General features: G+C 46.8%; 1 protein-coding gene across 2 annotated transcripts in view; it reads left to right on the top strand.

Moving 5' to 3' along the window:
* Nucleotides 1–12,579, top strand: part of GMFB (glia maturation factor beta) — a 32,837-nt gene extending 20,258 nt beyond the window's left edge. For both annotated transcript variants that reach the window (XM_053285833.1, XM_053285831.1), the window contains exons 6-7: nt 2,904–2,977; nt 5,388–12,579. In XM_053285833.1, coding sequence (XP_053141808.1) covers nt 2,904–2,977; nt 5,388–5,459 — 146 coding nt within the window. In that variant the 3' untranslated portion in view covers nt 5,460–12,579. The remainder of the gene's footprint in view (nt 1–2,903; nt 2,978–5,387) is intronic.

The raw sequence follows: 12,579 nt of genomic DNA, 5'->3' as shown, positions 1-12,579 counted from the left end.
GGTTGTCGTGCACTTGGGACAGGGCCTTCTCTGTTGCTGCCCCCAGGCTTTGGAATGCTCTCTCAGTGGCCATTCGCTCCTCAGACTCCGTCACAGTTTTTAGAAAGCTTCTTAAATCTTGGCTTTTTATCCAGGCCTTTACATGATTGTTTTATTGCTGCTTCTGTGTGTTTTTATCCATGTATAGTTTTCTGTGTTTGTATACTATATTTTTAATATCAGATTTGTTTTTATATTTTAAGCTAAATACTTTTAACTCATTTTTATTATATATGTGTTAACTTTTGTAAACCGCCTTGGGATTGTTTTTGATGAAAGGCGGTATATAAATCTAACAAAAAATAAGATGGCTCAAGACCCATCACAGATACATGAAGCCGCGGATACGAGGCCCTCAGATAACGAGGGCCACCTGTATGTGTGAGGGTGACTCCTATTCCATGCCCTTCCCCCCTGCATTGCTGTTGGGTGTTCAAGTGGCAGCAAACCAGGTGTGGAGTAGAAACCCCAATTGGGTTTGCTGGTCCTCGCCTTTTGCCCTTGTGTTTCATTCACTCCTTTTTCCTGACTTTTGCGGGCAGGAGGTGGGGGGATCATGCTTGATGGCTTTGGGTTCTCCTGCGCACGTCGTCTGAGCCATTTCTGTCCATTCCAGCAGGGCTTGTACAAGAGAACCCTCGTAGATGACGTTACCAGCACTAAAATGTGAGGGATGGAAGCAAACTAGCAGGGAAAATGCAGGGCCCTTAAACACAGGAAGCATGCATTTGCTTTCTGGTCGCTGCTTAGATGGGCTTCCCAAACATCTGACTGCATTTACAGTTGGAAAGGGATAGAGCAGAGTAGCCGTAGCTATTTCCAGTTTCTGGCCCTGGCCCTCAAAACTAGTGGTGCTTTTGGGGGGCTGGGGGTGCAGATGGTATTGCACGTGGCTGCAGTCCAGCCACATTTCATACTGACCTACCTTACAGGTTTGTTGTGAGGATGACGGACAATGGCCAGGCTTAGGTGACCACTGCTAAGCAAGTAGGAGAGGAACTGGAGGTTCCTGAGGGACGTACACTCCTGGCATCAGCTGGTTCTTCCGGCCAGATGTTGTCCAGACCTGGAAATGTTGGGTTTCCTCTTCCGCCTGACATCTGTAACCAGCATTTGAAGTTGGGTGGAGGGAATCCGACACTTTCAGCCTGACTCCTTTGGGTTCTGGTGACTTGGAAGTACTGGCTTGTCGCAGGACTGTAGCCTAGAACTGCCCGTTCCCACCTCCTCATTGGTGGTTGTCTGAATCAACCCTGTGTGTGTATGGAGGTAGTATAATATCCTAATGCAGGGGGTCCCAACCCCGTGCCCCTAAATGTTGGACAGCCAAAGGCCATTGGTCCTGGGGACGATGGAAGTGCAGTCCTACGATATCTGGGAACGTGGAGGTGGGGATCCCTGCCTTTAAAACACGTACTTGATGATGGGTACCAATGGAACTGGCCTGCACTGTGGATCTGTGCAGTCCTTCTCGCCCAGTCAGCAAATCTCTTCTTAGCAGCTTATCTCATTCATTTATAGCCTGCTTCCAAACTAAACATACCCGTGGCTTTTCAGAGCAAGGGTGAAACAAATCAGCAAACCTAAGGAATGGCTGGCAGCTGTCTAGGAATACAGCAAAAGATGAAACTACTTCAAACAGCAGAGCCTAAGCCCTTTTGAAGCAGGACTTCAGCATGTGCTGACAATGGGGATGTGGGGGGTGGGGAGGGAGCCCCCACCTGTCTCTCCCTCTCTCTGAATGGGAGAGTTCAGCAACTGCCATGGTGCCCTTGAGCAGACGCTGTCTCTCGTTCTCTCCAGCCCAATCTCCATTAACAGCAGGCCAGCGAGCAATTCATAGCTTGTCCTTTCCAAGTGCTAATGTAGCAGGAAAGTGGCCGGCCTGTCCTCTGTTGGATATCCAAGCCTGCTGCGCAGCAAGGCTTTGGTGTCTTGCCCTCCCATACAGCTTTTTAACACATTGTCCACTGCAGATTATGCTTATTTATTTACTTAACATAGTTCTGTACCGCCCAAAACTTGCATCTCTGGGTGGTTTACAATTAAAATCATATAAACGTTAAAATCATTAACATTAAAATCATTTAAAACACAACATTAAAAGTATTAAAACTATAACTCTGATTATTAAAAGCCTGGGTGAATAAATATGTCTTCAGTGCCTTTTTAAAAAGTTGCCAGAGATGGGGAGGCTCTTATCTTATCTCAGAGAGGAGAGCTGGTCTTGTGGTAGCAAGCAGGACTTGTCCCTTTAGCTAAGCAGGGCTACCCTGGTTGCATATGAATGGGAGAGTAGAAATGTGAACACTGTAAGATATTCCCCTCAGAAGATGGAGCCGCTCTGTGAAGAGCATCTCGGTTTCAAGTTCCCTCCCTGGCAGCATCTCCAGGATAGGGCTGAGAGAGATTCTTGCCTGCAACCTTGGAGAAGCCGTTGCCAGTCTGTGTAGACAATACTGAGCTAGATAGACCAAGGGTCTGGCTCAATATACGGCAGCTTCCTATGTTCCTATCTCAACAGGGAGCACATTCCAAAGCCTAGGGGCAGCAACAGAGAAAGCCCATCCCTAAGTAGCCACCAGACCAGTATCAACCATAGACGTACCTCTGCAGAAGATCTCAATGAGCAATGGCGCTCATGAGAAGAAGACATTCTCTTAAATACCCAGGGCCTAGGCTGTTGCTGAGCTTCCTCCCTTTGCGAAAGCAAAGCCTCCCAGCTAGATTAATGTTCGGGTCACTTCCAGAACGTCTTGGAAATGCAGTATGGGCTGAAGAACCCTTGCAGTTGAACTATCTTAATGCGGCTTACTTTGCCTCTGCTTTTTTCTCCCCCTCCCTCTTCTCCTCTACAACTTTAGGGTGTAAGCCTGAGCAACAGATGATGTATGCTGGCAGCAAAAATAAGCTAGTACAGACAGCTGAACTTACAAAGGTAAAACTGAAGCAATATTGAACAGATTTGATGCATTTGTGACGTTTTCCTTATTTAAACTAGCATTGGGATTCCTCTCTTTAGACACTGATGTCTTTGGGAAGATGTGTATATCTTGTATGCCTAAAATTTTAAGGAAAACCTTGCGGCCTGTATGCACATTACAAGGCAGATTTCGGTCTAGAACGATGCAAAGTTAGTTCTGCTTTTGCTAGTCATGGGGAGTACTGTGAGGACAGTTCCTGAATTCCATTAGGAATTCTCACAGTCTTTCATCTAAAGTCCAGAAATGTGAGTCTCTGTGAATGAAAAGGCCAGGCTGTTGAATGCCGTGCCCAATACTAGCTGGTATGACTTGGGGATTGCATACTGCCCTGGTCAATGGCTCGTTCTCTTGATGCAGGCACAACCAAGTGGCCTTGGTTTTAAGGATTTCAGGAAAGATGTCTTCACACTTCTGATCTCCAAAGTTGAGAGGGGATGGGTGGGAGATTCTACTCTTGTTTGTCCTCACTAGTATGCATGGCTACTGGGGACCAGCTTAAGCCTGCATTTACTGCAAGTGCATTGTGATTGGAGGGCAGGGTGGGGAGAGTTCTTGGTTATGCACTGCAGCTGACAGGAGGCTGGAGCAAACTGTTTAGGCGTCTCGTCTGCTGTGCCCTTAATTCTCAGGCCAAGCAGCAACTCCAGCCTCTGCATAGCTGTTCTGTTCTTGGAACAAACCTGCTCTCCTGCCTAGCCTAGTATCCATTCCCCTCCCCTCTCCTATTTCTCAATTGGATTGGATTGTCTCTGAATGGAATAGCCACCTCCTGTTAAGAGAGATCAGTGTCTAGGATGAATTGAAATATGAAGATGCAAAATGCCCAAGATCAGTGTTTTGAGTCAATGGTCACAGTGTAGGCTGAGTCGGCGTGGTCTCCATTTGGAGGGGTGGGGGAACAATAGCTGGTGCACCCCTCTCTCTTCCTGCGACCCAAGTGTGATTCCTGGTCCAGACCAGCCTCCCCACCCCGGTAATGCAAGGGGTGCTCAGGCCTGAGCTGGCTCTTGTGGCTTTCCCACTACCTTTTGGCACAGTGAAGGTGAGGTGTCCGAGTCCCAGCAACCTAAAGTTCCCTTATTACTGTTCTTTCTCCCTGGCCTCATCTCTGGCTGGGCCTAAAATGAGGGCAAGAGGCTTGATCTTCACAGAGGTGGGGAAACCTGTAATCTGAAATGGTCCAACCCAGGCTAAGTGGGGGCTTGGATGATTCAATGTCCTTCCCTAACAGAAAAAGAATAAATTCTTTGCACATAGAAAACTAGAATAGTTTTTGTTTGTTTGTATTCCAAAATGGCTCAGGGCGGTTTCCAATTAAAACAAACCACTAAAACAGTCAAGAGCTAAAACAAATTAAAAAACAATATAACAACTAACAATTTAAAGACAATTTAAAACAACAATTAAACAATTACAGTAATTAAAAACCACGAAATCGGGTTTTGAATTTTAAAATAGACCAAATATTAAAAAACCCCAAATTTAGGAAGCTGAGAAAGCTTGCGTGAAAAGATGGGTTTTCAGGTGTCTTTTGAAAATAGCCAGAGATGGGGAGGATCATAACTCAGCAGGGAGCGCATTCCACAATCTCGGGGCAGTGACTGAGAAGGCCCGTCTCTGTGTAGCCACCAAATGGGTCGGCGGCAATGATTCTGGCCCAGCTTCTCCCTGACATGTTCACTCTCCATGTGCACAGAGATATTTTGTAGGGTCAGGTATCTAGTTAAGAGTCTACAAAGAGAGCTGGTCTTGTGGTAGCAAGCATGACTTGTCCCCTTAGCTAAGCAGGGTCTGCCCTGGTTGCATTTGAATGGGAGACTAGAATTGTGCGCACTGTAAGATATTCCCCTTAGGGGATGGGGCCGCTCTGGGAAGAGCATGTAGGTTCCAAGTTCCTTCCCTGGCATCTCCAAGATAAGGCTGAGAAAGATCCCTGCTTGCAACCTTGGAGAAACTGTTGCCAATCTGTGTAGATAGTACTGAGTAAGATTGGCTGATGGTCTGACTCAATATATAGCAGCTTCCTATGTTCCTGTGTTCCTACACCTGCAGCTGAAATGGTCCAGGCACAGGTTTACCACCACTATGAGAACCACCTGCCGGAGTAACCCTGCAGTTTGTCCCTGCCAGCCTGCACAATAGCCTCCTAGGGCCCAAGAAGGTGGCTTTCTGGTCTGCAGGGTCCACAGAATAAAGGTTTTTGGCCTCGCACACAGGGGTTTTCAGATCCTTCTCTGGTCTGATAATCTTCACAGTCCTGTAGCAGCTCTAAAGCTTGAACGTATTGTAGCATGAGTGGTGTTAATTGTCTAGAGTTTCTTTTGTCATTTATACACTCTCTCCCCCACCCGCTCTGTCCTTAAGGTATTTGAAATAAGGAATACAGAAGACCTCACTGAGGAGTGGCTCCGTGAGAAGTTGGGCTTCTTCCACTGAACGCAGTATTAAGCATTCCACCCTGGTGTTAACTGGAAGCAGACCTGACTCCTTATAGACCTACAAAGAATGCACTGTACTCACAGTTGTTTCCTGCAGTGTGTATGTATGTACATATATATTTTTGTGCGTGTAGAGTTTCTACCAACTCGGGGAGGAAGCGTCTCTTGCATAACCAAACTTTGACCAGGGTTCTCCTCTCTCTGTTACGGTTTAAAAGGGAAGAATCTCTTCTGCAGGGACTTTTTTTTAATTTTTTTTTTTTGCACTCATGACTAATGTTTCCATAATGGCTAGATCCAGAATTTGTAACTGTTTACAAGTGTGGGGCACAGTCCCCGAAGGAACATCTCCTGCACAAACCCCAGCGAAACAAATGGAAACCTTCTGTGTTAGCTTCTGCTTATATCATTGGGGGCTTCTGCAGGAGATATTTCCAGTGGATGACATTCATAATCTAGCAATTGACAATAGCTTTTCTCCTAAGCTACAAACGAATCTCTTTGACAGATACTGGACACTAAGGACTTGTATGTGAAAACAGCATTGTGTTCAAATGCTTAATCCCGCCAGGCATAACACATTCCTTACTGACCCAAATACAGTCCTCCTGAATCCTTAGTATGGGTACTTTGTTGTGCAACATCCTAAAGTCCTCCAGCTTTCAGGACTGACCGTTTGCTTTTCTCCCAAATTCCAGTTGTTATCTCAGTTGATCTCACGTCAGTATAATAGCATGTCAGGAAAAAAGTCTGACCTGCCTATTTTGTGTGTGTGATAGCCTTTTTATTAGTCCAATGGAAAATAGTTTTAACGGTTTCAGCGAAACATCTCTAAGGGCTCAGTAACACTCTCTGGTTACATCCATTCCAGAAGTCTTTCTACACAGGCTTATGAATTACTCTCTCTCGACTTCTATTGTCCTGTCTCTTTTTATACAAGCACTTCTCAATCTGTGTGCCTTTAAAAAAAAACACAACAAAAATAAAACAAACCGTTTTTCTCTCCAATTGATTGTAAGAGAATCTCACTGCCATTTTTTTAAACGCTTAACTGGATACAGGCCAACTTGGTCTAAAAGAAGAAGCCCGCATTGTCTTGTGGCCTGATTCTCCACCCCACCCAAACCCCTTTCAGCTACAGTGGCTCTTAGATTGTTGAGATTAAAGCAAGATCTTTTGCTTTGCCTGACAAACTGCTTCTATCCCCAGTCTCTAAATGTTTAACAGGGTCCAGCAAAGCTTTGTGTTGACCTCCATGGCTTTATAAGCAGGGCTCCGTATATTGTGGTCTCAGCAGGAAAAAAGCTAGAATAGATACCTTTCTTCTTCCTTCCTTAAAATGAGTTTTTAGCCGCTATGGCCAGGAGCAGCTTGTGTGTGTGTGTGGGGGGGGTGCGCACAATAAAGAAGGCACAGCTGCCTCTCCATCCCAGAGTGCTGTTTGCTTCTCTCTCTCCTGCCCCACATACTGCCTGCAGGCTGGCCATTCACCAGGTAGAGCTGCAGGGGAGAGAGGAGCAAATAGTGCTGCTCAAGGAAGGCGAGGCAGCTTCTGTAGTCCCCAAGCAGTAATCTGCAGGCTACAAAGATGTCTGTGACCTCAGTTGTCCATCCCACTGTGCCCCCCGCAGTTGATCGAGCAGTAAGGGCTGTGTTCTTGATAGAGCGCATGTGCCCCAGATGCAGTGCCATGCACATCTCTTTGAGTTCTGTAATACTAAAGCGTGAAATCTCCCTCTCTCTCTTTTTACGCCCAAATTTCTTTTACCTTGAGAATGCAGGTGGTTTTTCTGGCCCGATGTTGCTTAAAATTGGGTAGGACTACCAGCAGCTGGATAAAACGGCTCTACTGTCAAGGTCTGGCTTGAGGGTGGGGACAGGTTGCCAGGTGGCCATCCTAGTTCTAGAGGACAAGGGAGGGGCATTCTCTAGAGCTGCAAGCTGCTTGCTAGACCAGTAGGATGAAGAGCCCTTTCCTCATTCTAGGGGTTCTCACACTTGGGTCCCCAGATGTTGTTGGTCTGCAACTCCCTCCCATCATCCTCGGCCACAATGGCCTTTTGTGGCCAAAGGCCATTGTGGCTGGGGATGATGGGAGTTGTAGGTCCATAACATCTGGGGACCCAAGTGTGAGAACCCCTGCTTTATACCAACTTAAAGACAGCCTGTCTCTGCCCCAGCGTGGCACAGTACCTTCTGGCAAGGATGCTGGATAGGGATGTGCAGAACCGATTCACTCGTAAACTGGACTGCCATGAACCAGGCCGGTTCGATCACGAAACGGTTTGTTGAACCGACTGGCCCAGCCAAATCAGTGCAACCGAACCAGTTTGCCTTGGTGTGATTCAGTCCGAATTTGAACCAAACTGAGCCAAACAGTTTGTGCGCACCCCTAACGCTGGATGGCCACCTTTTAGCTTGTGCCTTTTTATGCTAAGTTCCAGCTGCCTAATCCTGCAAGAAGTTGGCTCATTCAGCAACCAGCACCATTGGTCTGGAGGCACCTAATGGTGCAATTGACACAGATGTTAATAAAACAAAATCCAGGCTCTTAAAATTTAGTAGAAAATATTGGACTACATTGAGCTTTTTGTACGTGACATTAATTTTAGAACAGTGTCTCTGAGTAACTGTTGGCCTTTGTCACTGAGTTTTGAAAAAAAATCTTAATTGGGAGAATATATTCCTTCCTTGGAAGATCCTTGTCTTCTTTCGTCAAGATTCCAGTAAGAAAGCAGGATTTTTTATAACCAATTTGATAAACCTTTTTATTGGGAGGGGAGCAGTGTAGTCAACAACCCATCACCTCCAGCCAGAGGGCATTGCAGCTGGCCATGATGGGAGCTGAGAATCCCTGTTACAGGGAAAACTGAGTGTGTGGGTGGTTGGTGTAGCTTTTTCATATACATGTACAACAGTAGTTCAGGAGATCTTTGCTAGAGATGCACCCAAATGGCAAAAAACAAACTGTTAATAGTATCTCTATTATAACTTTGAAGGATTTATTGAAGCATTGCCTAAAACTGCCTCATACATAAATAAAGGGGCAATTTCACTGGAAAAACATGTGGGAAGTCTGTTGTCCCTAAATTCTAGGGCTCTTAAGGAATAAAATGGGGTGTGTGGGGAGTAGGAGTCCCCTCTTGTACTGTGAAGCCTGTGCTGGGAAAACACAGTGCCCCATCATCCACCAAGAACCACCTCTGTCTAAGCCAGGGCTAAGCAACATTGGCTCTCCAGCTGCTGTAGTACTACAGCTCCCATCATCCCCAGCCGCTGGGCATGATGGGAGTTGTAGTTGAGCAGCAGCTGGAGAGCTACAGTTTCCTGCCCTGGTCTAAGCCCTACTTAAAACTGGAGTTTCTTTTGTTGGTTTGCTTCAAGGAGCTTGTGAAGGAGACATGCCCAACAGCCAGGAGGCTTGTCCACGAGGTGAGGTGATGGCCTAAGCCAGAGATTCCCAACCTGCGGTACTCCAGATGTTGCCGGACTACAATTCCCACCCTCTACAATTTGTTGTGATTGCGGGTGATGGGAGCTTGGCAACATCTAGAGTACCACAGATTGGGACCCTCTGGCCTCAGTGGCGCCGGCACCCTGGAGCATCGAGTGCAGGCATCCCATCCCACCACCTGCGGGCGTTGGTTCGCCTGCTGTGGCTCCATACCTCCCTCCCACTTCTGTCTGCTTGCGACCACTTCGCTGGCTGAATGGCTTTCTTGCTCGCTTTGCACACCAGCAAGGTGGAGGGAGCGAGAGAGAGAAAGGCAGCCATGCAGGGAGCTGGTGGGACGATTGCAAGCCAGCAAGTGGGGATGAGCGGCCCATGCAAGGGATGTGTAGCTGTTGGCGTGTGGAGCCAGCTCCTCCTCCTCTGCTGGCTTGGAAGGGCTTTGCTGGCTGCCTGGGCGGCTTCCTTTCTCTTTCCCCAGGAGGGCAGAGGGGAAAATGTTTGTGAGCTGGCAGATGGGGAAGGGCAGGGCTGCCAAGGGCGCCGAGAGGGCCCCACCCCTGATATTGGCGTGAGGGGACGTAGCATATAAGAGCAGAGGCTTCTCCGTGTGGATTGCCACCAAGGTCCGCCTTGCCAGTAGACCCACTGAGTTGGCCACCTTCCGGTTTTGTGATGCTGTTGCTGCTAGAAGTCTCCCTCGTCATGGGCAGCAGGATACCCTTTGGCTTTCCTGTCTCAGATCCGAAAATGGTTGGGCTCTGCTCTTCTCTGCCGTTCCAGAGAATCCATTCTGACCACTTGTATGTCTCTCTTGGTGGTGGTGAGCTGCATCCATTTACTCACACATGGCAGGGTCAAGTTGTGCAGTTGCTTCTCCAGCCCATGTGACATCCCCTAAACCCTCCTGCTCTCTTCTTTAACTGGAGTGGAAGAGTCCCGGGGTGGGACGGAGCGGAAATCTAATCTAGCCTGGCAAAATCTAAACTCTTGACTAGCTTCTGCTTGTAGCCAGGATTGGAGTTCTCTTTCTGTGGGGGCAGACAAGTTGCTGTCTCTGCACAATTACTCCAAGGACTGTTGTAGACTTGCTCTTAACCATGTTTTGAGACAGTCGTCCTCAGCCTTGGGTCTCCACTGTGGGTGGGGATGATGGGAGTTGTTGTCCCACAGCAAGGGGGTCCAAGCCTGGGAATCCCCTGTTCTCAAGTGTCTTGAGAGTGGGCTGCAGGATTATCCCCTCCTACAACTTTCTCTCCTTTGCAGTTAATTCTCTTTCTTCCCTTCTCCCCCATCCTAACCATTGTGTTGCCACATTCAGTTGGCAGCTGTAACCATGGTTCTTAACCATGCTGTAACCGGGACTTCCACTCAGTGAAGATCTTATACCTCCCTGGAATAGGGATGTGCACGAACCAGTTCAGCAGTCCTTTTGCAGACCGCCGAACCGGTTCAGCATGTGGGCATGGTTTACCTTTACCTTCCCCACCAGCACTGTCTTTAAAATCGCTTGCGCAGGGTGGCACCCTATCTCCTTGCTGCCCCGGTCAGCGTCAAACCAGAAGTGCCCAACGCACATGCAGATTTTCAGTACAAGTTTTGAGGCTACAGCAACTAAATTTGAAGAAGTGATTTGCGTTAAACTGAATCCTAATCTTGAAAGCTTCAGTAAGCAGCAGATAAAAATGAGCATTAAGGGAGAGCTTTAGAACTAGGTGATCCAATCAAAACAAAACAAACCCGCTTTCTCCAAATTGGAGGCTCGCCTTTTTGTAACTTCATAGGGTGTAGTGGTTGCAACTGGCAATCCTGTATCTGCCTCTCCTGGAAGGGACTTGTAAATGCTTGAATTGGGGACTGGGCACAGGGTAGACCATTCACCATTCCAAGCTGATAGTGTAGCACTGACAGTCAGTGCTTGAAATCCTTTTCTCTTATTGCCTTTTGGTGGCACACCTGGGTTTGTTGTTATGAACACTCAGCAGGGAATTGCAGCAGACCCTAGTTTCACAGCAAGTGTGCTTATATGCTCTACGCTCACTGGTACGCCCAAGATGTGTTTGTGTATTAACTAGGCCCCTTTGTGCTATAGGATTGTTTACTTGAACTACAGACGCTGGGTGTAGCAAACTAAACTAAATTGGGCAGGATGTGATGGTGATTAGGGAATGAGTTTAATTTTTCCTCCACTTAGGTTGTCATATTCCTTCTGTAATCCAAATTGATTAGGCTTGGGATGTGGGGGCAGGGCGGGGGGCTTGCATGGTCTAACTGAACAGTTTGGCCTATGCTGTGCAATGAAGGGAATTATTTTCTAGCTGGCAGAAACGAGCTTTCTTAATGTTGTTCCAAGCTCAGTTGGCAGTTCTCGTTTTCCCCGTTTGTTGTGCACAGAAGGCGTGTTGACCTAAAAATGTTGTTGGCTCTAGCATGTGATGCTGATCAATGGGAATGATTTGTTTACCAGCCTGTTGTGAGTGAAGAGTGTGTTTGAGCATCTACTTATGAAGCTGCTATGCTCTTAACAAACAAACAAAAAATGGTTTGAGTTAAAATGCTGTAGCAAACTGATCTGGATGCTCTCTCTCACTGCTGCTCTCTAATGTACAGAGGTCCACTTCTGATGTAGGAAGCCAGCCTTGTGGATCTTCTGGACTGGATCACTGGGACAAGAGATCCCCCCCATTGTTTATGTAGGGCTTGGCAAATGGATGTATAGCATATAGCTATCAAGAGAAGTCTGGCCACACAGAGCAAGTGTTTGCTTGCTGTTTTTGTGATGCAGAAAATGCTAGGCTGGGACACTTCACACTGACAATTTAGCTTTCCATATGCAAGGATAACCTGACACTGGAATGCTTCTAAAGCCATTTCTGTGTGCATCCAGAGGTGATAAAGATACATGAGACTAGGTCAGATCAGAAATCATGAACTTCTGTGGAAGCTCTTACTTAATTACCACCCCAGCTGCTATTTGCCCAGTGATCAGGAAGGGTTAAGGGTGAGTGTGGACAACAACACCTCACCTTCCAGTCTCTGCTCAGCCATTAACTTGATGGTTTGGTTTTGGACCAGTCACTGCTCTCTGTCCTCCATCTGCAGTATGGCAATCATTACAACCACCTGATAGGGTTGGGTTTCTGAGCTGGTGTTTACAGGATTTTGAACAAATGAAATGTACTACAAGGCCTAAGTGTTAAGCAAAAATAAACATCGCCAATAGATGCAATGGAGTGAGTTGTATCTGTCATCGGTGATGTCATGGGCACTATCCAGTAGGTGCCCCCTCTCTATTGCAATGTCCTTTCTCAGTGTGTGGGGGCGGGGGAACATCTCCTTTCCCCAGTTACAATATAGTATGGAAACAGAAGGCACTTCCTTGAGTGGGAAACATCTGGATCTTGCACAACTGTCCATTTTATTGTTCCATGAACTGAATTGACCAAATGAGAAGGTCCTGACAATTCCATGAAACTATCCATCTTGACAGCTGTCACGGTGTCCGCACACTTGTATATGTTTTTTAAATGCTCTGCTTAGTTGACTCTGCATGTCTTATTTTAAACCAAAATTTAACTTTTTTTTTTGCTAAGCATGGTGCTTGTATCAGTATAGATAATGGAAAAAATGTTTTAAAATGTTAATGAATAAAAGCCTATCAACTTTT

The sequence above is a fragment of the Hemicordylus capensis genome, chromosome 1 (assembly GCF_027244095.1).
Source record: "Hemicordylus capensis ecotype Gifberg chromosome 1, rHemCap1.1.pri, whole genome shotgun sequence".
Taxonomy (NCBI): domain Eukaryota; kingdom Metazoa; phylum Chordata; class Lepidosauria; order Squamata; family Cordylidae; genus Hemicordylus; species Hemicordylus capensis.
This window is presented reverse-complemented; position numbering and strand designations above follow the sequence as displayed.